This window comes from Borostomias antarcticus (assembly GCF_949987555.1).
Source record: "Borostomias antarcticus genome assembly, chromosome: 10".
In the NCBI taxonomy this organism is placed as follows: Eukaryota; Metazoa; Chordata; class Actinopteri; order Stomiiformes; family Stomiidae; genus Borostomias; species Borostomias antarcticus.
In genome coordinates, this window is record NC_140243.1 from 5,214,598 (window position 1) to 5,242,326 (window position 27,729).

The following is a 27,729-nucleotide window of genomic DNA, read 5'->3' on the forward strand; positions in this document are numbered from 1 at the left end:
CATTGTTTTCCTGGAGTTTCTGATTGGAGTTAGTACTATGCTACTGATGGCTGTGTGGGGAGTCTGCAGCGTTGGTTTGTACTGACCTTAGTCATACAAATCTTTCAGGATGTAGGCTGCTAGATCATTCAGAACCATTTGAAAAGAACTGCAATAGAGAGCCAATCCAACAAACAATCTGTGCAGTACCTGATTTAACATTACATTACAGTGATTTAGCAGACGCTTTTATCTAAAGCGACTTACAATAGAGGGAGCATCAGTTCCACACCCTGCATTTAAGTACGTAAATGCTCTTAAGAAGCCTCATATGCACCTGTCACTTAACAGGTGTGCAAAAGGTTTTTCCTTGTGTTTGTCCTACCTGTGCCAGCAGCAGTATGCTCAACGTGACAGCCCCTTCACCCTGCCTCTCTATTCAACCCCAGAACAGGACAAACAACCACTGACTGTGCTAATAATAGCAGAGAACAAAGAAAAGGTCCATTTTTAACCAGCACACTCAGAGGACACTAGAACTTATTGGTGTGTGCAGCACAGCGCAGTGACAAAGCCTTCTAAAGAGAGGCTCACGGGACAATGAGTGTGAGTCAAGGCCATTCACGCCTGTGCAGGGAGAGTGGTTGTATTCTGACTTCATGGCTAAAAATAGTCCCATGAATGGAGGGGCTGCTCTCACAGTGATGCTCGGATAATAATATCGCTACTAATGAGTAGCCAGTGGCACACAAGCATGGCTGCACTGATGTCAGCATAGCTGTTATAGCAACAGAGCCACAGAATAGAGGGCATTAGAGCCCACAACGGCAGTGTGACCGAGTAAGATTAGTTTGCAGTGAGCAGCTGTATAGCTTGTACTTGAGTTAAGGGAGGAGCTAGGCTCCTACAGCAAGCCTGTCAAGCCTGTGTGGAATGGAATGCAGGGTGAGACTGAGGGGACAACCTGGCCTGAGGACGCAGTCACCTGGTTTCGTGCAGTGTGAGAACTCTCCTCTGAAACCAAAGTGAATCAACAGGGTAGGGAGGGTGGGCAGGTGGAATGATGGGAAGAGCAGGGGCAGCACACAGACAACTCTTCAACACAATGATGTTTCCAGGGGTGGCGTGGTCAAGGGCTGGGATCCCACTAGCACTAGTACAACTCAGCACATGACCACAAGGATTTAACAGGGATGAGGGAAGAGCCAGCATGGACTGCGGTCAGAGCAGTCTAACGTGCCTCTGTCACCAATGTGTCTGTGTTTATACCAAGTGTGTGTACAGTATGTGCAAATACATTTTAAGAGCAAACTGAGCCTTGAATGATGCATCTCTAGAAGGTCTTGGGTAAAAAAAAACTTTAAAAAAACACGAACACATAAACTAGAGCTAATCTTCAAACCCAGGCAAGTGAGAATATTATACTGTAGGAGAGTGCCATGATTTTGTTTTTCTGAGGGGAAATGCAATAATGCTATAGTGTTACTGGAAATTTCAGGGCCCAAATAGAACTACCCACCCAATTATCAGGTAGGCAGAAGCACAACATATCTGACTATAGCCTCTTTGTTACACTCTTCACGCCACACCACTTTAAGCTGTGGGGGCACAGCCAGATAGGGGAGATATTGAATGGCTGATCTTCTCTGTTCAGATCCCTTTAAGCTGTGGGGGCACAGCCAGATAGGGGAGATATTGAATGGCTGATCTTCTCTGTTCAGATCCCTTACAGTGGATGATTGGCTTACCTAGGAGCCTTTCCGTCGAGCTGACAGGTAATACAATCACTGCAAATGACACTGTCACAAAGCCACCACGTCCATCATCTGACCGCAGGGAGGTGATTTCATCAATGAGGGCCAACAAATATGACCTGACCTGGTTCTGGGGGTAACTTCACACCTATTCGTGGGAGAGGACCGTTCTAAGGCACATGGGGTCGTTACATAACAGCCCTACCTTGACTTGGGGGCAAAGGAATACAAAAGTGTCATAGAACATAGAGCAGAAGGGAAAGTGGTTTCTGCCCTGATGTGACACTGGGACTTGTGTACACATGCAGTGCTGATATGGAGCTTCATTCAGAGGGATACCGTTTCATCTAGATGGCATTGAAATTTGTGTGGGAAATGATCATCATTCACACTAACCTCAATATGTAATTCTACTTTTAATGTTAAATCTTAAAACGATATAAACCACTCAAATCATTGAAATTGTGTTTTAATACATTTATTAACATCTAAAAAAAAAAACACAAGAAGGCAAAATTGGGAGGAAATTGCTATCGTTTGAAGTAAGAAAGTTATCCATTATAGTGCCAGAGAACAAGTACAGCTTTACATTGACAGGGTCACAGCCTCACAGAGCAGACATGTTTTCCTGCCCCCACCCCCCAAAAACAGGAAACAGAAAAGGGAAAGGAAAGAGGACACATTAATTTGCTAAATGAATCGAGTTAGCTAATATCTAATCAGTTGAATACCTCTGTTAAAACAAAATGTATTCATTCAAATAGGAGAGGTGAGACTCAAATCCAAAGTTTGATTGGTGGCCAGAGAGTGAAAACATTATACAGTTGCACCTTTCACTTATACCAGGCTGTTACTTAGAAGATGGAGACAAATACCATTTGGGAAAGATTTATTGGTACCATGACAACAGTCACTAGTCAGAGAGTAAAGCAACGTCTTAACGGTCTCAGGTTGTGCCTGAAATGTACTGTCATCCACACTCTGGAAAGGCGGTCAAACACTGTTTATGGTCTTTATTTTAAAGACATGCTGAGGCTGCATTCAGTTGTTCACAGTATTATAGCACTTGAGGAGTGTCACTGAAGGGATGTGATGAGAGGTTGATGCAAGAATACTTAATTAAGGCTCTGGTTGGTTAAGCTGGTCTGTCTAATTAGTTGCTTCTGTTGGGCATGTGCACAGTGACACAGGCACCCATCGCCTACTGTACATGCAGACTGACACACACACACGCAAATCAACAAACCTTTACACTCACAAACACATACAAATGGATGGCTATTGTGAGAGCTGATTAATTAAGCAGAACCTTGTAAACGTGGAATGTTCAAACTCGAGATAACAGTCATCACATGTTCAAAGATCACAGAGTACCGTCAAATCCAAGCTCAGCTATGAGGGAGAAAAGACTCTTCTTCAGTGAAACACGGTAAAAACACTGGCAATAAAATACAATCATAAACTATGTTTCCTCTACCGCAGGTATAATTGATGTGATGGCACATAATCAATCTTTTTCTGTCAAAGTAAGGCATACATACTGTAAAGGGTCACATATTAATATACTGTGACCTGAGACAACATAATATGATGTTATCTACCGCACAATACAAACAAGACAACTATTCAAGTCACATGGAGTGTTTCTTTATCAAAGGCAGGGGGAATTCAGATGCCTCTCACTATAGCACCAGATTCCTAGCTACTGCCATATCAATGAGGGGCTTCATACAAGAAAACACATGATTATGAAACATCTTTGACCCTGCTCATATAGCACACATGTTGACTTGGCCTTGTAAATGTTTCCTTCAATTCAATTTTATCAGGAAGAGATGCACAAACGGAAATCAATAAACTTAAAGAAAAGTATTTTTTTGGTGGAAGTTAACATTAATAGTTGCGAGAGGTTGTGTAAACTTAATGTTTACTGTAACTCACTTAAAGGCCTATTGGTTTGAAATAATCTGACTGGAAAAACAGGGAAGGAGATGACGCGCTCTTGCAAAAGCAACAGTACTTAAACATGGGCCTGAACGCTTCTATTAGGAGGGGCTATGGAGTGTTCAAGAAGAGCCTAAAGTTTTGTTACGTCAAAGACATGACCCTTGGCTCGGCCCTCACTCTCCTTTTGTGAAGGGCAGCTGTTGTTTATAAGGCCATCCATCAGCAGTGGAGTCCCATCTCCTAGGTGTTTAACATGGTGTGGTCATTACTACTACTACTGTTATCAGCAGCACGCAAACTAGATGAATTGTTTCCCGAAGTGAATGTGGGGCGGGTCTGACGCAATCAGGAGCTGAGAGCTGAAAGACTTAAGCAGTGTGCGGTTCAGTGATTTAAAGGGTTGTTTACGCCCGCTCAGACAGTTACAGAGCAGGAAACTCCCCACGCAGCCCCAGGTCCCAACAGCTGAAGATACAGGTCTAGATGGCAATCACAAAGAACAGCAGTCTCTGCACAACCTCAGCACAAGCATTCCTTCATGACTGTTTGAATTAAAGCTTTGTAGCTGAGCCACATCTGACCTTTTCTGTATGCTGGTAGAGCTACGGGACTTGGGGATACGTGGATAGGGACTGGCCTTAAGGCAAGCAGAACACCGCCCTCAGGTTTCTCTCTATGAATGAGTCAAAATAAAACATGAAAAACAAAGAGTTCAGGCGTCTCACTACAATATAGTGCAGGGCTTCTTGTCCTTGAAGGGGTTTTCTGAGGTGGGAACGCCCATGAGGAGGGGGTCGTACTTGGCGTGCTCTCCACAGTAGTGCATCAGGTCTGCCGAGGCCTTGGACACCTGCAGGACATGCAAATACAGTGGGTTACTCTACCGAGGAAGGGCAAGCACACACACGCATACACACACACACACACACTGACACACTGACACACAGAATATAATGGATGTTCTTGGGAAGAGGAAAGGCTTCATGTTTTGTAACTCATGGGCGATGAGCGAACATCTCACCTTTATCCTCTCGATGCTGGCTTCTATTCTAAGCTGCTGTACTGTTCTCCTAGCCTGGGTTATATTATTGGAGCTCTGCATTTTCGATGACATGTTAGACTCCTTCACGCACCTGCGTTCAAACACAAAAACACTGGTGTTGGTTCTCATGTGCAGTAAATGCACAAGCTACAATAAAACACATTTGTAAATACAATCATCCAATGGTGTCTTATATTTTGATGATACCTTCCTGGGCTTGGTGGGCGTTTTTGATTGATATGTGATTTGTATTTATCTGAAAAAAGTTGAGCAACATTTCTCTAAAGCTATACACATACAGTAGTTTATTCCAGGGATACATAGGAAGAACCAATATATATATATTAATATATTGGTTCAAGTGTTGATTTACCTGGCAACAGAAACTACACAGTCAGAGTTGCACAAGATAGACTATATGAGAAACAGGGGAGTAATATTTCAGCCTGCCAACAAACACACATATTACTGTTACTCCACTACTGTCCAGCACAGCAGCGCAATTTCCCAAAAGTGAAAGTTGGTGTAATCTCTAACTGACTCAATTCACTAACGCACACAGAGAATGTCACAATTCAAACGCTTCCCGGACAGGAAGCCCGCTACAGATGACAGCTGTGACGCTGTGATTGCACGGAGCCCGCCAGGAACTGCTCTGCCCCAAGAATGGCAGGTTTTCCAGGTTTCTCTCCTCCTCCTGGAACCAGTGTGACCAGATAGAGGCAGAGATACCCGCCTGGTCTCTCGGGCTATCCCGGGACATCAGAGTTGTTGTTAATGTGTCCCAGATCTAAATTCCATGTGAAGTCAGAGGAGGACATACGGGACTGTGGTCTGGTGTCTATCTGGTCATGTGAAGGGATCATTTCAGAATAATTAAAAGACAAACAATTTGCTTATATGCTATCCCACAATGCAGCATTGAATCAGTGATTGATCAGTCCTCAGCAGGGGAGTCCCTAGGAGGCCTCATGAAAAACATATTCCATGTGTCCCTTATAATACAGTACATTGACTAGTAGTGGTTGGTTTCTGGGTCCCATCCAAGCTGGGGCCCCCTGAATCACCCCCCCCCCCCCCACCACACCCCCCAACGACAGCCCGGCCCTCGGACATTACATTACATTACATTACAGTCATTTAGCAGACGCTTTTATCCAAAGCGACTAACAATAATTGCATTTAACGTAGGAAAAGCCAATGTACTACTACTTGCCAGAACTCACAAGTGCATCTCCTTTCTAAAACAAGTGACTAAGAGCATAATCTAGTGCTGAAGGCAAAGTGCAAGAATAACTAGCAAGAATAAGACATGACAGGAGCTGGCACGTCCGATACATAGGGCATATAAGCTCAGCGGCATTATGGGAAAACAAAGATGATATCCGACTCGCGGTGAAGTCATCATATCTGCGACGGCTCTCTGGCTCAGGGGGGTTTCGTGGAGGGGAGGGGGGACGGGGGGTTGTGTTGGAATGGAAGGGGAGTGGAAACCAGGACAGAGACAGGGGCCTCAGTACAAAGTGAAGACCATACATCTCTCTAATCAGCCCACCCTCTCCTACCCGCTTCCTGCACAGGAAGCAGTATCCCCAGCTCTCCCTCTGAAGTATAAATGATTAAATATGGTCCGGTTTAAAAATAGAACCCAGAGGAAGAGCCGGGCTTCTAAGGCCAAGTGTTCACCAAGAGAGGCACAAGACACAACGCTTTGCATTGAATTAATTATGGCTTCCTGACATAAGCAGATAGAGACCAACGAAGTCCGCCGCTACGTCCTTATCTGACTTCAGAAGACACTGCAATAAATTCAGGTCAATTTAAAGGATTAAAAAGAAATTGCTATAATTATTGCTGTCAGCCCCTAAAAAGTCCGGCTACGACAAAACAGCACATACAGTCTGCAGCCTCACATCCGCCTCATGTCTTTGTGCATGCATGGGTTATGCACACACTAGAGTTAGCTCTGTGTGCATAGTGGCTGGTGTTCTCTACGCACCAGCGGCTTTGAAACCCTCAGCAGTCTGACCGCCGCGCCGGCTAGACGAGGGTGGACTCAGGAAGGAGGTCATAATCCCCGGGCTGAGTCAGAGGAGGGCCGCTGCTACCCGGCGCCCAGCGTCCACACAGACGCCGCGTGACGCCAGCGGCCGAGGCGGAGAGCGTTAAGGAGGCACTTGAGGTGCAACGGGCCGCGCGCGCAAGCTACACTCACAACAGGGCTTCTGTCTTCGTGACGCGATGGCGTGAAGGGCAGGGCGCCGAGGTTCGCCACATCCACTGTTTTCAGCGGAGCCGCTTTGTGGAGGCTTTGTAACCTGACCTCCTCCTGACCCCTTCGCACATTTAGAGAAGGACGCTGGATTTATGGGTCTGGGTGGCGAAACCAGAGAGAGTTTTATAGGGTAGAGAAAGGACAAACAAATAGAGAGGCTTGAAATGAAGGACACAGAGTCCTTCTTGTGTTGACTGACAAGTGTGTACTAAACGGGTGGGTGGACAGAGAATGTTCTGACCAGAGTTGGAACGGTATAGTACGTTGCTCTAGGTGTATAGCCAGACCGTCAGGGAACCGCTTCCCCCAGGAGGACCACCTGGAACAGAGGTCCGAAAGGTCAGTGTGTGGCCAGCGGTCAGCCCGGCATGCAGCCATGCCCGCTGGAACGCACAGCTGAGGCACAGCAGTAGTTCCCCTGCGGTTTGGTGGCACAGGGCTGTGCTGATTGGCTCTTCTCTGGCGAAAAACAAGAAGAGAATCCACACACTGTAGTTCCCGTACAGTGGATTTATTCCGTGACGTTACGACTACCAAAGCTCTTCATCAGACATCTGAGGAAGGGATTTGGCTCAAAACTCCAGGGAATAAATCTACTATTCGGGAGCTACAGCGTGAGGATTATTTTCATATTATACTTTTAAACCAGCACCTGATTTGAAAGTTTGAATGTGCGACTTTTCTCTTTCTTCTGGCGCTCCCTGATAAGGTCCCCGAACCCTTTGATGAGCCGCCCACGAAATGACCAGGAAAAGGCCACCGCAGGGTCAAACCGCCAGAGGCCGAGGACAAGACGATCAATCCTCAGAATGTTCTGTTTACAAACAATTACCGACGGGACCCCCTCTTGCTCTCAGCCTCTCCCATCCAGGAAACACATCTGGAGGAACGTCAGCGCCGTCCCACCTTCTCTGAGGAGGTGTTTACTGATGATGTCCCAGCGGCAGCCACACAGGGGAACACACTGAACCCATTGATACTTACGGTATTCATATTCATAAACATACCCCAGGGGCGCTGCTCTCATGCGGATCCGCTGTGTGCACAGGTGGTGGTGTGTTTCACGGCACCAAGAGAAACAGGTTTGAGGTCACAGCCTGCTATGGCATGTGGCGTTAAATTACAATCAGTACCTAGTTCTCTAATGGACCACACACACAAAACACAGCAGGCCCTGGGATTCATGAACCCGCGCTCCCGAGCTCGAGCTCTCAAGTCCCAGTTGTGTCTTTCTGTGACTGGACAATTGCAATGTAATAAACAATAGAAGGTATTGTCATAAGAGTAATTTTGTTGATTTCATACAACAAGAAGTTGTGTTTCTTGACTGCTGTAAGAAGAAGGATCTGGTAGAGCTACTGTATGAGAATCATCTCCGATCTCTGAATAAGCAGTTCCATTATCAGCCTCCTGCACAACTAAAACAGCTTAGCAACGAGATGGCCCGTCTCCAGCCCTGGCACAGGAAACGGGCTGGACAGAACAATAAGCTCTGGGGTGCAGAGACGCCGGTGATAACGCAGACGGGCTATCTGTGGGTCGACACACCCCTTGCTTCCCTGTGGGCGAGTTGCAGCGTAGAGGTTCACAACAGGAGCTTGGAGCTCAGACAAGTTTAACTGCACCCTCATGAGTGCTAATCTCAGCCAGCCTGATGTTATCTGGGAGCCAGAGTGTCCAGACCAGGAACCACAGGCCAGCCAGGCGTGCAGAGGAGAGAGAGACAGTCTCCCTCTAAAACAAACACGTTACAGCTCTTATCCTAGAAGGAGACATGGCCTGCATGACTAATGCAACAGCACGCAACACTCAGGCCGGGGCGCGATCGACGACAGATTTGCAGCGCGGCGGTGCGCTGTTGAAACTCATCCGAAGGTGTTCGACGTGGAGTCATCCGAGATGAAAAGCAATACGCTGAGAGTGTTTTGTTTACATTGTGGACTCAACGGGGTAGGGAGGTTCTTTGCCACTGAGTCAGAGGCTGACGCCCCGCTCGTGGCTTTACGTGAGTTCTCTCGCGGTTCATAGTTCCGTGGGAGCTGGCAACACCTTTTGAGTACTGACGGGGTCAAAACCGGGATGACACCTCTCACTCAGCTCCCAGCCTTTCTTCTTCCCACCTGGGCCTCACGTGCAAACAAACATGTTCTCCCCCCCCTCCCCCCCCCACACGGAACTGTACCTCTCCAATGATTTGCCCACACAGGTGTGAGTGCGCGGCCAGTCCCACGCCAAGACGGTTAATGTTCAAAGCTTGACTTTCGGGGCGATATGTCTTTGATTTCCTGAGAGACATTGGCTCATCTATGGCTCGCCACTCCAAACCCACATGGTGAGGTAAGGTGAGGGAGAAGGGGAGGATTAGCGTCCTCTTTGAAGTGTCCGTTGCGTTCATCTGTTCGGCAGCCAATAAAGGAACGGCAAATCTATACAGAGGAAACGCTTTATGTTAGGTGTTACAGTATTTGTGGCTTCCCCTCACCAAACCTTTATATTCTCCTTTGATTACCTTCCAGAAACTACGGCTTTCACAACCTTTGTAGTAAAAGGGGCCCAGTGAGAATAGCCCCGCAGACACAAGACTGAGAGATGGGAAGGGGGGGATGGGGGGAGAGACGGGTGGGAGGGGGTAGAGAGAGGGACTCAGAACTACAGTAGTATGTTTATAGAGCAGTCTAGATGGCCAGATGCAACATCAATGAAATATCCCGCCATCTGTTTCTGCACACAGTCAGAAGAGGAGAGGGGTGGGGGGGGGGGGGTGGCATGCAAACCTGTTGCATGCGGTCCACTCACTTTGAAGCAGCATAATGAAAAGGGCTTTGCACGCAATTCTCGCCCAAGTCCATTAACAGCTTTTTGTCTCTATAAAAAAAAAGTATCTGGAACGCTTAAGAATAATTTAAGTGGCAACAGGTTTTTTTTTCATTCTCAAACCCCCAAAAAAGAAACCCCGTGCTGCTGGGATGGAGGATGGTGGTGAGCGACATCAGGCTGTATTAACTGAACCTTAACACTTCACCAAACAACCAAACAACATTCTGTCATCAGGCTGGAGTCGTGGGAACAACCACCTGGCACACGGGGAGCATTCTTCACTCCCAGAAAAGCCCTCAGGACGCGGTCGAACATGACAGTTAATCAAGGCTCAGCCAACCCTGTCTGCTGGCAGACAGAAAAGCAGGCGCAGGCGTCAGTCGTCATGCTACTGTCTATCTATCTGTCTATCTGTCTATCTGTCTATCTGTCTATCTGTCTATCTATCTATCTATCTATCTATCTATCTATCTATCTAGGACTTATCTATTGTACACACACACTGCAGCCGAAAACAAGAGTCATAGCGGGCAGCTCCTCCTTTGTTCACCACGGCCGTGCCCTCTCAAGAGCTCTGAAAACAGAGAGATCAAGGTGTGAGGGCTGAGGTGGGGGGGGGGGGTCATCTTTGTGTGGTGCAGGAATCAGACAAACACTACCTTTGTTTGAATTCTCATTCTGTTAGTAATTATACAGATAACCCCACTAAGCTTGGCATGAAACCATCGAAGACCATCATTGTGGCACTGGTGACTGTGGTGAGGTGACTGACCGGCCGGGGTTCCCAGCCATGACTAAACCCGCGTGCACTGGGCAAAACATCTGTATCTTACTCACTCATGCAACAAGAAACTCATTTGTGTACTTTGACACTTCTCTGACCAAAGAGCAGCTCTCATGATCTTCTCATAGGCTCATCTATAGATATTATACCCCATTGTTAGTTGTCCATATCGTCCGCCTTCTTCTGCAAAGAAATCTGTTCTGAGCAGGACAGAAGAGTCGTGACTGATTATTCCGAAGCTAAACTAAACCATGCGAGCCTCTGTTTCCTGCTGAGTGGGAATCTTGAAAGGCTGTGCTCGCACCCCACCCCATCATGGGAAAACTCAGAAAAACACCCAAACGGGCGTGCAGCACTTGACCACATTTGTCCCGTGAAGAGTGAAGAAATCCCCTTTCCCCTTCCTCAAAACCAAACTTCCTGATGCCCGGGGCACTTCTGGGTTTCTGCGCAGAGTGCAGAGAACGCCTGGGTCTCCCAGACGACTCTCCTTTGTCTAGACAGAGGGCAGGACTCGGCTCATTGGAGAGGAATTCAGCAAACCCACAGCCCCTCATTCTCACACTCCTCAGCGCCTCTCAACTCAAAGCTCTCACTGGTGCAATAAGGTATCTCTTAATTTATCCTGCACCTTAACGCAAGCCCCCCAGTCAATACATCCCAACTGGCTATAGCATATCTTTTCTCATCAGCTGAACCGGTCAATTTAGCCGAGTGTTATGAAACAATTTTTCATTCAGCATTGTGTGACTGCATATCTGTTGCAGACATACTGACTAGGACCAATCTACACATGGACACGATGTAATCCAAACAAGAACATCTACCACATCGTGAGCAGGAAGTGCATCAGTAACTACTCCCAGCCCTAATGAGTTTTGCACACCCATACACAGTCCAGCCACATACTGCAGTAGGTTTTGACCTAGTCTTGTCTTACTGAAACCTTAGTAACATGTGCCAACTGCAATCCAATCCAAGGTTACCGGCGCCGAACAGCGTCACCTTTCCCCTGATTCCTAAGACACATTCCTGACTAACTAAGTCAGTGCAGATTCGGTGGAAGGGGTGAAGCGATAGGACAAGAGCTACAGTATGGAGCAAGAAAACGAGTGTGTGCACATTACAGCAGTCTTAAAGAGGGGCTGCAGAGCTGAGACGCTCTCAGTGGGCTGAGGTGAGGCCATTGTTTATGACACATTATTTGGGCATGGGAACGGAATGTGGGCAAAGGTTGAAACGGACACACGCACGCACGCACACAGGGACAGGGACACACACACACACCCACACACTTGGTTGTTTGTTATCTGTCAAACATCATCACTTTATGCTGGAGTCCGCGGTGTACTTTCTCTTATCTGTTCTATTGAAGAGGACCTATAAACATCACTATATATGGTCTGAGTGATCACTGAAGCATGCATACAACCACTGACATTCTTTGCATGAGCAATTCTACCGTTCTGAACTAGAACTCTTAACACCGCTTCACTATTGTGCACACGTCACATACTGCCTTGCAAAGCAGATGGATTCTAGTCGTTCTTGCAGATATAAACACTCATGATTATAAACAAACTCAGTGTGCTTGTGCTGGACCGAATGAAACTGCTCAGTAGTAAATTCTGACATTCATGTTCTGAACATAAAAAAACAAAACAAACAAAACATTCCATACTCATAAAAACAGGCAAGTCAAAGTAGGCTACAGGGGGAGGGGGCAGCAGTGATTCAGTGAGATGTAGCATCGGAATGGAAACCATTAATGGAAACATTGATGGGAGTGTTTTACTGCATGCAATGTAAATGTACTGTACTATGTATGTAGAGGACTATTTAAATCTGACCTGTGATTTCAGAAATGCAGCACACCAAATCCTCTAGTGGATTGTTTTTTCCTAGCACAAACATCATTTATGTGCATCAAAAACACAAACCTTACAAGCAATGTCTGGCCTTAATGTGTCTTTTTGCAATAATGCCCAAAAAGAGCAGTTTGGAGACCCCCTAGTGCCTGGTTGGGGTTTCAGAACCGCTAACTCCAACATTCTTTCCTGGTGGTTTCAAGGGAATGATGTGACAACAGTGGTATGAGGATGATCTCATCATGGAGCACTCCCGAGGGTGGGGGGAGGGGTGGAGGTGGTGGACGGGGGTCCGGGGGGGGGGGGGGGGGGGGTATCACCGAGCCACTGAATCTGCCACTGCCACCTGACTGCTTATCGTCACTAACAGACTCACAGTAGAGAGGAAGGAGAAAAGAGGAAGGGGGAGGGGGGGTGTGGGGCGGGTGAGAACAACAGCGAGCTCACTGACAGGAATACCCCCTCCCTTCACACCACAGCCTCCTGTGAACTTTGTAATGCTCTGTGCTCCGTGTGTGGATGTGAATACTGAGCAGTCCTGGATAAGGGGGGAGGTGTGGGGGGGATTGGCTAACAACCTCTTGTTTCTCAGAACAGGTGAGGTCGGCACAATGTCTCCCTTCCTGGAATTCACTTAACTGTTGACTATCATGCTGCAATCCTATACCATTACGTACCACACCTTGACTCCCGCTAAGGGTTTTGTATACAGTCCAACCAGACATGAACCCGGTGTTACTGTACCATGCAAACACTGACACCAATTGCGTTGAAAGATGGCAAATAAATATCAGTTAGCCCTAAAAACTGAAGCGAAAAATAAAGAATCTTGTACGTGTATGTTCTTTAAGTGCCAAGCTCAGTGCACGTCAGTGTTTCCCTGAATGGCCCCAGTTATCCCCCCCTGAATACAAACTAATCTTGAAAATGTCTCCATGTTTTATATACTGTGGTACTAGAAAGTATGTTTGAGTGTGTATCAGCGCAGGTTGGGGCCTTGTTAATATATAACTTGCAAATGTCAAATGCATTGCTGTCATATCTTCACCCCTTTACTTCAAGGAAAACACAACTGGAGCATACAGTAAGTTGAAAGTGAAACAGTTTCTCAGGCTGAACTAAGGCCAATATTTCTGTTTCTGAAAGTGGGAGTCATGCTATTAATAGTCAAGAAAACGCAGGAAAAGATAACGCAGAACAAGGGCAATACAACGCATAGAAAAACCGCCATGTGATCGTTTCTCTATGAATGTGAGAAAACAGCAAGAGTTTTGAGGAAGTACCACATCAACTTTCTCTTGTAAGAATAGACTAGCCACTTGACCCAAAGTTCATCAGTCTGTGTCTCATTGCCTTTGTGCCCTTGTGTGCCATTAGGCTTAGAAGCTTGGTTCTTGGATCCATTCACCTCATAACATCCACAAATCTAACAGCAGTATTTCGGTTACCACACCCTCCAAACACAATACAAAGTGGGTGCTTCCATCGTGGTGTCTGGGAGCGGGAGGTCATCGACTTCTCCTGACTCTCAAAGGCTGCAGCGTTGACCTGGTTACAGAGCGCCAATTGGAGTTGATACCACCAAGGGGGTCGTAAATGGCCTCTAAATGGGGCTGGGTTGGCTGATAACCTCATTAGAGACGAAGGAGAGTATGCCCCCCCCCCCCCCGACCCCACCCCTCTGAGAACGAGAGGAGTCCCAGCCTTCTGTCGCCCCTGACTACAGACCCTGAGGTGCTGTGAGATGGTGGCACTAAAGATGATTGTCCTACTTTCCTACCCATCCCCCCCCGCTTCGTACTACTAAGTATCAGTGTTTTTTTTTTTTGCCAAACATTCATGTTCTACTGCATATCTAGAATCAGATGAAGGTGAAATTAGAGACACTGAGTTGAAAAGAATCCCACACCCAGAATCCCTACCAGACAATATCCTCCAACGGCAGCTATTTCTGGACTGACAGGAATAAGGTGTTGTACGGAAAACGCTCTGTGAAACAACAGGAGGTTATGTATAGTACCAAGAATGTACCCATATAGCCAGTATGGCCACCTGGCTATCATCTGACTCAGACTGCACGCCCTCACCAGAGCAGAACAGACCCGACGGGATGTCGGCACGCATAGCCATGGGGCACCAGAGCAACATGCCCTCCACGCACGGCATAGACTCTTAGATCATTGGAATGTGTGTGTGCGTGTGTATGACTGCATGTCGTGCATGTGGCACCCGCTACATTCTAGGCCACAGACGGCGCCGTGTGTAGTCCATGCCAACGTTAATGAGGTATGACATAAAACGAGCCTTGAAGCCCGTCCGGTCCGGTCCGGTCCGATCAGCTGCGCCGGGTGCGCACCCTATGGCGTACCCATAGGGGGCGCTCTCCCGGACAGACACGCTCCGGTCGCTCTGCTGCATAACACAACACGTACGTGCATACGGGGAACACGTCCGCCCCCGTGAAGGTAGAGCAGAGCAGATTGGGACGAGCTTGTTTACAGCAGAGGAATGCTGCCCAGCGACCGCGGGGCCCCCGGTCACATGGCTCTGCAAAGTGCAAAAATCACATGCTCTCACACACACACACACGCACACACACACGCATGCACACGCGCGCGCGCGGAGACACACACTCCCCTGCACCCTTGCACCCAGTGAGGTCAGTCACTTGCCCTAAGCTGTATTTGCATTGCTGGGAGCTGGGCTTATCTAGCAGGAAGCAGTGGCACTCAACGGGCCATTTCCCTCATAAAGCTACTGCAGCAGCTTGTTATATCACCAGGACGAGCCAAATCATCCACTGGACAGACAGCATAATGTGTGCGAGCTGGTCAGCCAGACAAAAGGGTACGGAGTCAGAGAGCTCGTCTATGGGGCTGCTGTGTTTGGTTTGGTTTCTGTGTTAAACCTGCTGATGTGCCAAAAATCCTCTAAAAGAGCCTTTCACAGTGCAGGACCAGCGCTCTGAATGACCCAGGTCAACTCCGACTACTAATGGTTTTCAAGCTCAGCAGCAACCAGGTCAAAGACCTGCTCACTCTTTCGCCTTTGCAAAATGTTGAATCAGAATCACTTTTATTGCCAGGTAGGTTTTTACACACTAGGAATTTGTTCTGGTCAGTTGGTGCATAACACTGATGGGTAGACAACCCTAGACTGGGTGCAAGGATAAGACGGGACCGTGTAAAGACAGGACAGTGCAAATGACAAAACACAAAATGTCGTGCAACGTGTGTATACAATGTGTTAACGTGTGTGCGTTGTGTTTATAAGGTGTGCCAGTTCCATGTGTTGAAATCAATATCCAACACTTCCAACACTGAAGTGCAGAAGCGTAGTGAAACGCTGCAGGCCATTAAGGTGCTAAAAGGAGAGGGAATCTGCTTTACTAGCGCTGGGCTCAAACTCCGCAGGGATAAGGAAGTATTCATTAAATGCAGATCTCATAGGGAAGGTATGTGAGGGCCGGCGGCGGCGGTTTGTTTGGAGAACAGTTTAACTCCAACGGATCGCGTCTGCGTCGCCTGGCACCACCCAGATCTCTCCTAATGACCATCAATCAGAAGCACGTTTTTACCAGTGCTGCAGACCACCAACTGCCATAGGCAACGCCATTAAAACCAACTTATTTCTGGACTTTGTAAATATTTCCTTTTTCCCTCCGTCTGGCGGGGGGAGAAAACAAGTTTCAGACAGACGGGGGGAACAAGAAGAAAGGGCAACAGGAAAAAGCAGCTCCGGAGAGGAATCCCTGGCATGCGGCGTCAGGGTAGGGATTTTTTCCGGGCAGAGCCACATCAAGATCCCGACAGCTCAGTGCTCCCCTCCTCCCTCTCTCTCTCTCTCGCTCTCTGCTGCCAGACACACCCGTCTGCTTGCTTAGTGACGCTCAGCATTCCCTGGACAGCTCCCACGCCGGACGCCACTCCAAGGGCAGCTGGGATTCTTCCTCTGCATCGTGGGACAATGTCTCAGAGTGGATGTACAGAGCCCTCACAGCAGACTGTGTTCACACCCCCATGCTGTGAAATAAAATAGGCCGCCTCCTCTCCACAAGGTTTAGTCTAATGTGGTGGTGTTTCATCTCAAGAGGTCCTAAACAATGTCTGTCCTGCTTGCAAGGTGTTGCTCAGTGCAAAGCCCCACTTAAAAAAAACTAAAAAAAACGCTAAATGATCGTGCACAGGCCCAGTCTGTCACAATCCTGGCACTAAATGATTGTGAGTTGGAAACCTGATCTACTGTGACCCAGTTGGGCTTGGGGATGATATGGGGCAAGTTACATCCCAGGTTGGCAATGCAGGTCTCCCTGGAGTGGAGGATCACTCTTCCTGTGCACACTGACGTTATGTGGTAACTTCAGACAATGGTAGATATGCTGTAACTAACTTACAATGGCTTACTATGCTATAGCGGTAACAACAGACAATGTTGCATTCTTCAGCTAGTTCCCATCATGCACAAAACAAACGGTTTGTCTGTGTCGCTAAACTTGTCGTTCCCGCATAAAACATTTTGATCACTGCAATTTATTTTCAGTGCATAGGCACCGTGCACGTGAGAAAAACAACAACAACTAAAGACCACATCAGAAAATCACAAATGATTGTCCGGTGAAGTGGCCTTCCCACTTTTAAGTGAAGGCATGATATCTGGTCTAGTCTGTTTGTGCAGCCCTGCCAAGGGTCAACCTGAGTGGTCTGTGGTGTCAGATTGATGAGGCTGTAGTGTCCTAGATTAGAAAAGCCAACAGTCGTCTGCTGTTGCAGACAGGACATGTGATCTCCAACGGGGCATGCACACGTCAGGGCCAGTCAGTCAGGCCACCCATTAAGGTTGTCCTGCGGCCACTTGACACTTAAGCTGTGTTCGGAATCGCTCACTATTCACTATATAGTGCACTATATAGGGCGTCAGCCATTTTGTTTGTAGTGTCTGAATTCTTCACGGAATTTTCGTTCCCTATATAGTCCACTATTTATTATCCACAATTCCCCTTGATTTGCAGGGAACAGTGCATGTACCCTACATTTTCTCCGTTCCCTAGGTAGTTCACTACATGGTGAGCCCTATATAGGGAATAGGGAGTGAGGGAACGAGGGAGCGATTCCGAACACAGCTTTAGAGTTCCAATTATCTCGATCCCTAGAACCTAGTCCTGCAGACGGACGGGGAGCCTGGATCAAGCGAGAAAACGACCGGCGCATAAGAGTGTGAAGACATGCTTTACGAGCCGCGCGGTGCGGCTGCATGTGAAAGCGGCAGGGGGGCAGATAGCTGCTTCGACGAGGACTGTAACCCTGTATCTGTGCAAGCCACCTGGCAGTGTGAGCCTTCCACACACTCTGCACACAGGAACAAAGGGCACTGGTGCCTGAGGAGCTGGTGGGGGGGGGGGGGGGAGACCGCCTTGGACTCCACTCTATCTTTCACAGATCGAAAACAGGTTCTCCCTCCTTTTCCAAGAAAAACAGACTCCTGGTTCTAGAGGGGCGCGCAAAGTCCAGGAAAAACATTTCCCGGAACTTACAGCTTCTAGTAGTTTTGTTTTGAGTTACTGGCATAAGGATGCACAACAAATAGAACCTCTCAAATTGAATGAGAACAAGAAAACAATGTAAGCAGTGTTGTCTCATGGTCTTGATTATGAGACATCAAAACTGTTGATCAAAAGAGTAATCAACCACATCACTTCCTGCTGGAGGGCCACTCCTGTCTGGAGGATGGGGGTGGGTTGTGCGGGAGGGGGGGGCAGGAAGCGGACGGAGCAGAACCAAGCAAACATGTCTAGTGGGAGGATATGCCCATATATGAGCAACAGCTTATGAAACAGGATGGAAGATGCATGCCTGGGGAGGGCTAGGTCGTCGGGTGGCACAACAGTGCAGTAAAGAATACACTACCTCCTCCAGATATATCCATCATAATACACGGGCATGTTCACACTCAAACAGCTCAGGTTCAGACTTCCCAGAACCCCCGCATCATTCACCATGACACTTAACACCGTAGGCACCATCTTGGACGTATTTGCATAGAAATCGTGCTATTATGCAATGAAGGAGCAAAGGGAGTATATGTATCACAATAGAATCCCACCACACAAAGGTTCGGCTGCAGCATAGACGATTTATCTTAGCTCTGTGAACATGGGGAGTGACTGATGGGAGCGTTCCCACCGGTGTTAGGAGCGGGGAAAGGGACCGAGTGCGTTCGTGTTCAGTGTGTGCAGAGGAGAGGGGGGCCCTTCAGCACAGCAACATCCCACCTGCCCACAGGGAGAAAGAGGCTTTGTTGAACACCTGCTGGAGTCCTCCTCCTGGCTGTCACTCCATAACTCTCACTCCTCCTGTGCAATTACAAGTGATAGCCGTACAATACACGCACCCCCAGGGAAACTGGATGGCCATCTGTAATATATGTGATAACATATTACCTGCGTCAGATACCGCACCTCATAATGTGGAAACAGACCTGCATGGGAGATTATGCTTTGCCTGAACGTCAGCCTCCGTCACAGTCTCAACGTTCTGCCAACAGGCTATCCAGACTGACTACACAATGGAGAGGTGCAGCACAAAACCCAGAGCATTCAGTCAGGTTAATTTATATCGCAAGCCACGACATAAAGTGTTATACCTCGGATATCGCTTAACACTAGTTTACATTTCAGCAGGACAATAAGCTAAATCTGAGAATTAAAAATAAAATAAAAACCGCAGCTTGAAATGGATTCACTGAAAATATATTTACAACCACTGAATTTATCTGAATGTCCCTGTCCAGTACAGAGCCTGTACAGTGAAGTGCAAATGCTGCCTTATAGCGCCACCCTGTGGATAAAATGTTGAACCATACTGTTTTCCTTTCCCTTACAATAAAAGGGAATATATACGAAACTATGCTCCTGGTAAACTAGTTACAAAGCATGAATACAAATTATACAGAATGTGTTTTCTTTCCTTAATTATAGTATATAGTAAAATGTGTGTGTGTGTATGTGTGTGTTTATAGTATATTAATATAATGGTATGACATGATTTAATGCAGCTGTAGTACACATCTCTTTCTCTCAAATAAAAGACAAATCTAAAAACAATACGACGATTAAAAGAATCTGATTCAGCAACTACAGTATTCTTTATCAATGCCAATCCCATCACTGGAATGCAGTGTAATCTCACAGGTGTTTGCATGTCTGAGGATATTATGGGAAAGCATTGACAAAGTCCTGCTGATGAGGCCGAACAAAGACCCCAGTTGTAACGCAGGGTCACCAGGTGTAGAGAGGCCTGTCCTGTCTTACTGTAGAGGGAGACTGGCTCGGCTGTGAGGAGACGACTGTGTCCTGGTCCTCCGCAAAAGGAACAACCTGGGAGATAAAGATAAGGTAATGAGAGAAAACTCACTTAACCAGTACATAGACTAGATAAGTGTAACTTCTCAATGCTGCTACTCAATGCTTCATTTTTTTTTCTTTTTTACAATTCTCATTACATGAGCTGAAAAGTGATTTATAAATAAAATGAATTATTATTATTATTATTATTATTAATAGTAGTAGTAGTAGTAGTAGAAGCAGCAGCAGTAGTAGAAGTAGTAGTAGTAGTAGTAGTAGTAGTAGTAGTAGTAATATTCCGGCAGCAATCAATAAATAAAGTGCTCTGACACTAAAATTAAATCAATCTGTAATCTGTGGAAGTCACAGGACTGTAATAAGTGTGTCCAATCATTTTGAGTTGGCAACTTGTGAAATGATTGTATGACCTACCTGTCTGTCAACCTACCTACCTGCCTAACGAGTGTCATTTGTTTTACCCAGTTTGGAGGAGTGGCTTTGCAGGGAGGCCTGAAGCCTGAAGATAGGGGTAGGGATTTTATCAGTTGCATTTTTCAAAATCTTTTAAAATTGTTCCTATTAAAGTTGAACAGGAAATCACAAACCACATACTGCAACTTTAACCGTCTATACCATGGTAGGATTTCAGATTACATTACACGTGTACATTTATTGTACATCTGCATTCATTCTGGGTTACATTGGGTAAACATGACTGTTTACTGCTTAGTGGTCCACTAGGCCTACAGTGTATATGCCTAGCGTTTTTTTTCTCTCAAACTGTTGCTTCTGTGTGAGAACAGACCAGATTCCTTCAGTATGAGCTTTCCAAGCAGGACTAGGCTGTCTGAGTATAGGGATTGCTAAGCAACAGACTAGCAATTAGCCTAAATAGTGACTTATGTAAGCAGAGAACTGGTCAACAGTATGGACTTCAGCACAATCTTAAGTGAGGAGATGGACAAGAAATACCTCACCTTTTATATAGCCTACCCCAATAGGGAATACACATGCTTGACAAAAAAGCTACAGTTCACAACCTCAAAAAAGCCTACAGTCACAACCCCAACAACATCTGCAGTCACAAATAGGGCCACTACAGCAATTGTCATCACTAGTGAAGTAAAGCTTTGGTTCACCATATATATAAAGAAAATCCCCAAACACGGGTTTATTTTGAATAAACGTGACAGGAAACTTGATGAGTGTCAAGTAAGCGGTGCTACCACCAAGTTACTAATGTCTCTTTATAGGACACCAGAGCCATATGTGGCTTTTGTCCATATTGCTAGGCAACAGACTGGAAACACGTCATGGAGACCAGAGAGAGCACACTCCAAAATAAACATTTTGAAAAATACCATGTTGCAAAGTGAAGGACCTGGAAAGTCCAACAGTGCAACAACACTTTGTTTTGATTCATTAAGCTCTCCTGATAACTGGATTTTTTCATTCCCCTTCAAAGCTTTGATAATATATGTAGTACTTTCCGATGGTGATAAAGGTGGTTTATATTTCCATTCATTAAAGGATAAAACTTTACCCTTTTAAGAAACAGATTTAAGTGATCTTGACGTAAACGTGCTCTTATTTTCCCCAAAGAATCCCTACCCAATATAAGGGATGATTGTGGGTTGAGGACACTCAGAGCTGTTCTATAGGTCACGTTTACTGACAACAACAGCTTGGATTGTGTGTGTGCAATTAGAGGGAAACTGTGTCATGTCAGCACTACATCAATGTTCAGACAGAGCAGAGCCACACGGACTAGAAATAGAACACGGAGAGAGGAATATAGCATTGTCCTCAATATGCAAAGGACGTTCTTCACCCAACTCTAAACTTCTGAAGTTGACATAGGGCAATCACAATGCCATTTGAGCTAGCCTAGCGGACATTTGAAGCAGTAACAGTTAATGACTTAAGAATGCCAGGCATATTTCTTAGATGAGCAGAACGGTATGTTATTCTGCAATGCTGAAACCAACCATGTTTTATTACCCACTGCCTTGCAGTTGCTAAGCAACCTCTTACTTCCCTAGCCAGCTTGCATTTGCTCCAGGTCCAGGGTAGTGGCATATGTAAGACTTTTCACACCACGTCACAATGACACTGCTCGCTGAATTCTCCTCTTAACACATCCCATAATAAGCAACATGTTGCTCTTGTTGGTACTGTAGTTGCTGAGGGTGCCTTGCATAACACTGTTTATCCAAAGCCTCATCTCATCTAGCTCTGGTGTCATCGTGGCCAAAGTTCCCTCTCTGACTTCTCAGGTGACAGACCCAGTTGCGGTGCATGAGGGTGTGGTGGCGTGACTGAGCCACGGCCTGGGGGTTAATGTGAGGCTCCTCCAGCTACGCTTCGGGTTAAGCTCTAGACTAATTACACACATGTCCAGGTCCCACAGGCAGCCTCCAGCGCTGGCTCACAGGAGAACAACATTACGGAGAGGAGAAGGTAATTACATTTTATGGCGCCTGCCATGTTTTATTAGGAGAAGACACAGTCGCGCAAACACCCAGGAGATGCACCTGCAGTGAACTGAGCATATGCAACTGTGTCAACGCTAGGGCCTGGCAGGCCACCGGCAGGACAGGTGGGACGGTGCAAAGCTGAAGCCTATAAATACTCTCCTATCACAGCGGTATGACAGCTTCCACGCTGGCCTCCGCCAGGCTCTCTGACGTCGTCAGAGGTGACCCAGCCAACGTTGGGTGTCATCAACGGCCATTAGCCGAGTTCTAAACAAGGCACTTCAGTGCTGAACAACCCTGATACATCTGCACTAAGCAAGATGTCTGCCATTGGAGGGAACGACAACAAGGACATCCTGTCAAAGGGACAAGACAGACGGTGCTGTTGAGGGCCAGTGTAAGAGGACCATTTCGCTTTGCCACAGAAAATCACTAACAGGCAGACAGCACGAAGACGGACAAAGTGAGTCAAATAGATTTTTCAGCAATGTCATCGAGGCAGACTTTTAAACTGCGGCCACCGCAGTCCAATAATAACTCTCGCAAAACAGAAAAGAGACCTAAAAAATAACATCCCCACTAACAAAAACATCAACATCACACTAATACCTGCTTCGAGGCAGACCATCATAGTCCAGTAATAACTCGCAAAACAGAAAGGAGATTCAAAAATAACATCCCCCCCACTAACAAAAACATCATCATCACACTAATGCCTGCTTCCAAAAATACCCCCCTCCCCCCTACCCCGCCCCATCCGGCCCCGACTCATTCACCACTCGCGGTGGAATAACCCCTTTCCATGGCATTCACAGGAACACCACAGCCCAAAACCTACAGCAAACTGTGGATGAGGCCTCGGGATGAGGTCCCCTTGTTCATAACAATCTGCCAACATATGAATATGCTCTGTTCACCAAAATAAATTGTAGCGCTACAAGCGTCACCGGGGTGTGCAACCTCTACCCTCTTTTCATCTCATCTCCATGTCTCATTTAGTCCGCTATTGTTTGCTCCTAACACAGCGCTAATCACACTAACGAAGGCGTGAGTGAAGGGGTGCCGCCCTGCTAACCCAATGACAGAGATGAGGTGAGACACGGAGGCTTAATTCCATCTATGCTACCCGGTTGTCCCGGCAACGCTTCTTGACGTCATCATCACTCCATCCCTTTCTGTCAAACAGACCATGTTTCCCAACCCGAAACTCCTTCACGGACTACTGTCAGTATAAACAGCCCCACCGAAAAGGGAACAGTGGGCCTCTCACTAACACACTAATTATACAGAGGAGCCTGACCGGGCTGTTTAGATGAAACGACAACAGAAAGAACACTGAAAACTAAGTTCCTGATTGGCCCGCCCAACATGAATACACACCGACCCGGGACTAGTGCCGGAGAATTTCAGTACTTGAGTTTGAAACCACCTTTGCTTGTGCGCCATGTGATAAACAATGTGTGTATTCTACCTGCAAATGTGCGAGGTGGTCTAATTCTATCATTCTGCCATGTGGTGAGGATACTGAGCAAATACCATTTCATTTCTAGACTCATGGCCAATGTCTGTGTAATAACTTCATTCATCTCTTTCATATTTTCCAATGAGGTGAATTACAGAGTTTTGTTTTCTAGAGCCAGAACAAGTAAACATTTCCCCCTGTAACAACCTATAACAACAGATCAGCCGGTGTAGCAGCTGATGACAATGAGTTCAAAGCGTCTACTAGCATTCTCTGAGGGGCTTTGTGATCAGGAGTGACGCAGATGCGAGCTCCCTGGAGGCAAAGTGTGGAATTTGAGTAATGGTGTGTGTGTGTGTGAGGGGGGGGGGGGCACCCTCTCACGAGATTAACCGACACTAGGGGCCACACACTGTAACTAGGCAACATGACCAAACCCACGTCATCTCCGAGACCAGTCTGAGGTGGTAAAAGACAGCGGCGCCGGGAGCACAAGAGGAAGAGGGGACCGTTAGCCAAATCGTCCCCTTATCCATCCCAGACCTTGTTATCGGATTCATCAAGAGATTCGAGGGGAAACAGACTATACGTCATTACTTCTCCTCTGAGCCGTTTGATCAGTTCTGATCTCCAAATCTGCACTGATATTTCCATTTTTATATTCAAACTAAAGGTTAATCTTCATAGTGGGTTCATCAGACAATTCAAATTGTAGGAGCTTCAAAGTGTAAGCTTTGGCGACATTATGAGAGCAACAATGACTTCATCCACCACACAAGTGGTATAACAACATTCATTTCCTGGCCTGATAAAACCCATGTGGCTATTGGACAGAATTATCATTATATGCTGAACACCCCCACAGGTGGAAGAGGTCAAAGCCGTTCACAAACTTTGAAAACAATTAAAATAGGGCTAAATAGTAAATGGACTGCACTTTTAAAGCGCCTTTCAAAGCGCTTTACAATGGCCTCTCTTTCACCCATTCACATTCACACACCAATGGCAGCAGCAAGGTGCTAGGTGCTAGCCAATTTGAGGTTCAGTGTTTTGCCCAAGGACACTTCGACATATGGCGAGGAGGAGGAATTCGAACCGCCGACCCTACGACCATTGGACGACCTGCTCTACCGCCTGAGCCTGCTAGAATGGCCCTTGGCATCTTTACTCAGGCCAACTCATAAGAACAACAACAACAATCACACCTCTCGTTACCACTGAGCAGCCTGTAGATGGTGAGGGACACACTGGTGGGAGGGGTGGGGGGAGAGTGGCACACGGCCTGCAGGGGCTTCACCAACCAGGGAAACTGACAGCATTTACAGTAAATAATGAAATGCATTTCTATAGGGTTTATTCATTTGACGTTGTCTATGAATGTAAACTATGTGGCCCCTTTACCACTAAAGCATGTCAATATTACTCAAAGGAGCTCTGCAAGTTACAAATAAACACATTAAGCTCTCTAAACAGAATAATTATTTTGCCATTATCCTCAGCATAATTTAGCAGAGGAAATTTAACATAATAGGCATCAGAGTAGACTATAACCACAGCGTGTTTTTAGACATTTTGTAGAGAGGGAGGTGGGTGTGTGATGCACGCTGACAGATGAAAGCCACATCTCCTTATCTTAGTATCCTATAGGCTATCTTTGATTGTACTTATTTTTGAGATTTTTGCTTTGGCAATGTAAACATATGTTTTCCATGCCAATAAAGCCATTTGAATTGAATTGAAAGACAAGAATGACGCCGATCATATAACAACTGCTGCTCCAGTCCAGATCGACTTTTCCCAGAGTTATGCAAATACTGTAAGGAACAAGCAAGCACGAATCGATGGCGTAGCCTACAATCCAAGCAATTTATTAATTATTATAAATCTAACCAATCACATTGATAGCCTACTCACCTGCCCGGGTTTCGAACGCAGCGCAACTTGAGGTCGATGAGAGGAACGGGCTACACTAGCCTACTGTTTTCGAAAAAAGCTGTTTTATATTGGACTAATGTATTCTCAAAGTACGTTGAAGTCCACGGAAAATGCGCCGTGTCGTCTTATTTGTGCTGGTTGACAATGGAAAGTAACGAATGGTTTATGAGCCTCCAGCAAATACTATTTCTGTGGGCTTTGACCCCACTGAAATTCCGCTCCTGTGCTCCCGTCGCTCCGCTCTGAGTAGAGGCTGCCTGAATGGAAGGGTGGGAATAAGCAGAGGAGGACCTTCCGATTCACATGTCACCGGGCGCCCTCTGTCTGTTAACCTGACTGGCTCATCATTTCAAACTGACTGCTGTCATTGAAATTGATCAAAATGAACAATAAAACGATACAAATAATTGATGTATCTACTCCAACAGTGTGTATCGTGTCATGCACACTTTAAGTGTTTCCTCTACTGTAGCCTATGTTGTCATGTCTTCCAATTCCCACTCAAGGGTCACGCTACAGCGCACAGCCAGAGAAAACATCACAGCAGAACAGAATCAAATGGAAGAAATAAACAGTTAGGCCTACTGCAGTACCTAATATACAAGGTTGCTTGTTACCAATGCAGAATTTATGAGCCTTCAGCAAAGACCATTTCTGTGGGCTCGTTGACCTCTGAAATGGGTTGGAAATGCTTGAGCTTTGGCATCACTTTTCAGCAGTAACAAAACATCACATCACACAGTAGACCAAAGACGTTTATTTCCATGTGTGACCTAAGCATATTGTGTACACCAATACAGACATTGCACCTACCACCACAACAAAATGAATAGAAACCTTTTCAGAAATCCTCTGGTAGCCTAGTTATTTTAAGGCCTCTTCGCCAAAGACATAGAAGATCACTAACACAGACAGACAGGTACACAGAGACGCAGCATCTTCCTGAGTTAATGTCTTCCATATGACCTTTACCTTCAGTGGGGTAGCAGAGGCGAGGCAGACACCTTCTCGTGGTGCCCCCGTCAGTAGCTGTGATCTACCAACGTACACGTTAAAGTATTTTTATACTTGGTGGTCGGTCAAGCTGGTTTTAAACAAAGGCAATAGTTTTATTCTGTTACGATTCTGCAGTCGGACTCTAGCACAGGAAGTGAATCCAGGCAGAGTGAGTCAGATGTGATAACTCGATAGGTTATATAGTGAAAAAGGAAGTGACATAGTTTCAGGATGAAGAGGACAGGGAAGTGATGTCACACAGGGAAGAATTTGTAGTTTTAACAGACTGATCTATGAGAACGAACTACAAAGTTAGAACAACAGTCAAGTAGGAAAACAGAACACTTTGTTGAGACTTGAAATTCATTCACAGAAGCAAAGTCTGCCAGCTGAGGGCCACCACCCTGGCTGGTGTTCAGCTTGCCCCGCCGGCTCCCTACCCAGAATTCTGCAGTTGAACTCAGCTCACCCCCAGTAAAATCAACGTCATCCAGCACCTGGCTTGCACCACCAAGGCCCTCATCCTCCTAATATGTGTTCCATGTGCCCTAATGTCTTATGTCTGTCTTTTAGCTTATTTCTATTGTTTTTTTATTGCACTGCATTTGATATTCCAGGTTGCCTTTTTAACATCTGGCCAGCGATAGCAGATGAAAACTAGCCTCTTGGCTCTTGGCTCATTTATGATTTATTGTACCCACAATTTATTGTCTTTTAAAGTGCATTGTCCCTGACAAATAAACCAATAAAATAAAAAAAATAAAAAAAATCCTCCTCCAGGAGACCCACTGCGTAACAGCAAATAAGATAGTTCTTCTAAATTTCGCTCTAGCTGGGTCTACCCTAAGCAGGAAGCATGGCCTCGCTACATTCGTCCATCAAAGGTTGAACTGGACTCTCGTCGACCAATCCCCGACTGGCTCGGAGATTACGTGGTTGTGCGTGGACGTTGGCGGCTTTAAAATTGTTAACTCTACAAGCCTCCGCCCTCGCGAATCACACCATTGAATCTCCCAGTCTTCCCTCACCCCTGCCTCTACGCTGGCGACTTAAA

At 46.4% G+C, this 27,729-nt stretch overlaps 1 protein-coding gene across 1 annotated transcript; it reads right to left on the reverse strand.

Annotated features, from left to right (window-relative positions):
- Positions 1–2,261: 2,261 nt before the first annotated feature.
- Positions 2,262–25,903, reverse strand: gng12b (guanine nucleotide binding protein (G protein), gamma 12b). The gene is made up of 4 exons (XM_084445109.1): positions 25,659–25,903; positions 19,773–19,838; positions 4,702–4,813; positions 2,262–4,530 (listed from the first exon to the last, which is right to left on the reverse strand). Exons 3-4 carry the CDS (start codon positions 4,792–4,794, stop codon positions 4,405–4,407), a joined length of 219 nt encoding a protein of 72 aa, XP_084301235.1. The 5' UTR covers positions 4,795–4,813; positions 19,773–19,838; positions 25,659–25,903; the 3' UTR covers positions 2,262–4,404.
- Positions 25,904–27,729: the final 1,826 nt, after the last annotated feature.

Bases quoted from the DNA above. Each gene is read 5' to 3' on its own strand.
- gng12b (XM_084445109.1), bottom strand. From the start codon at position 4,794: ATGTCATCGAAAATGCAGAGCTCCAATAATATAACCCAGGCTAGGAGA. The intron at 4,531-4,701 runs GTGAGATGTTCG...CATGTCCTGCAG, and splicing joins CCAGCATCGAGAGGATAAAG to GTGTCCAAGGCCTCGGCAGA.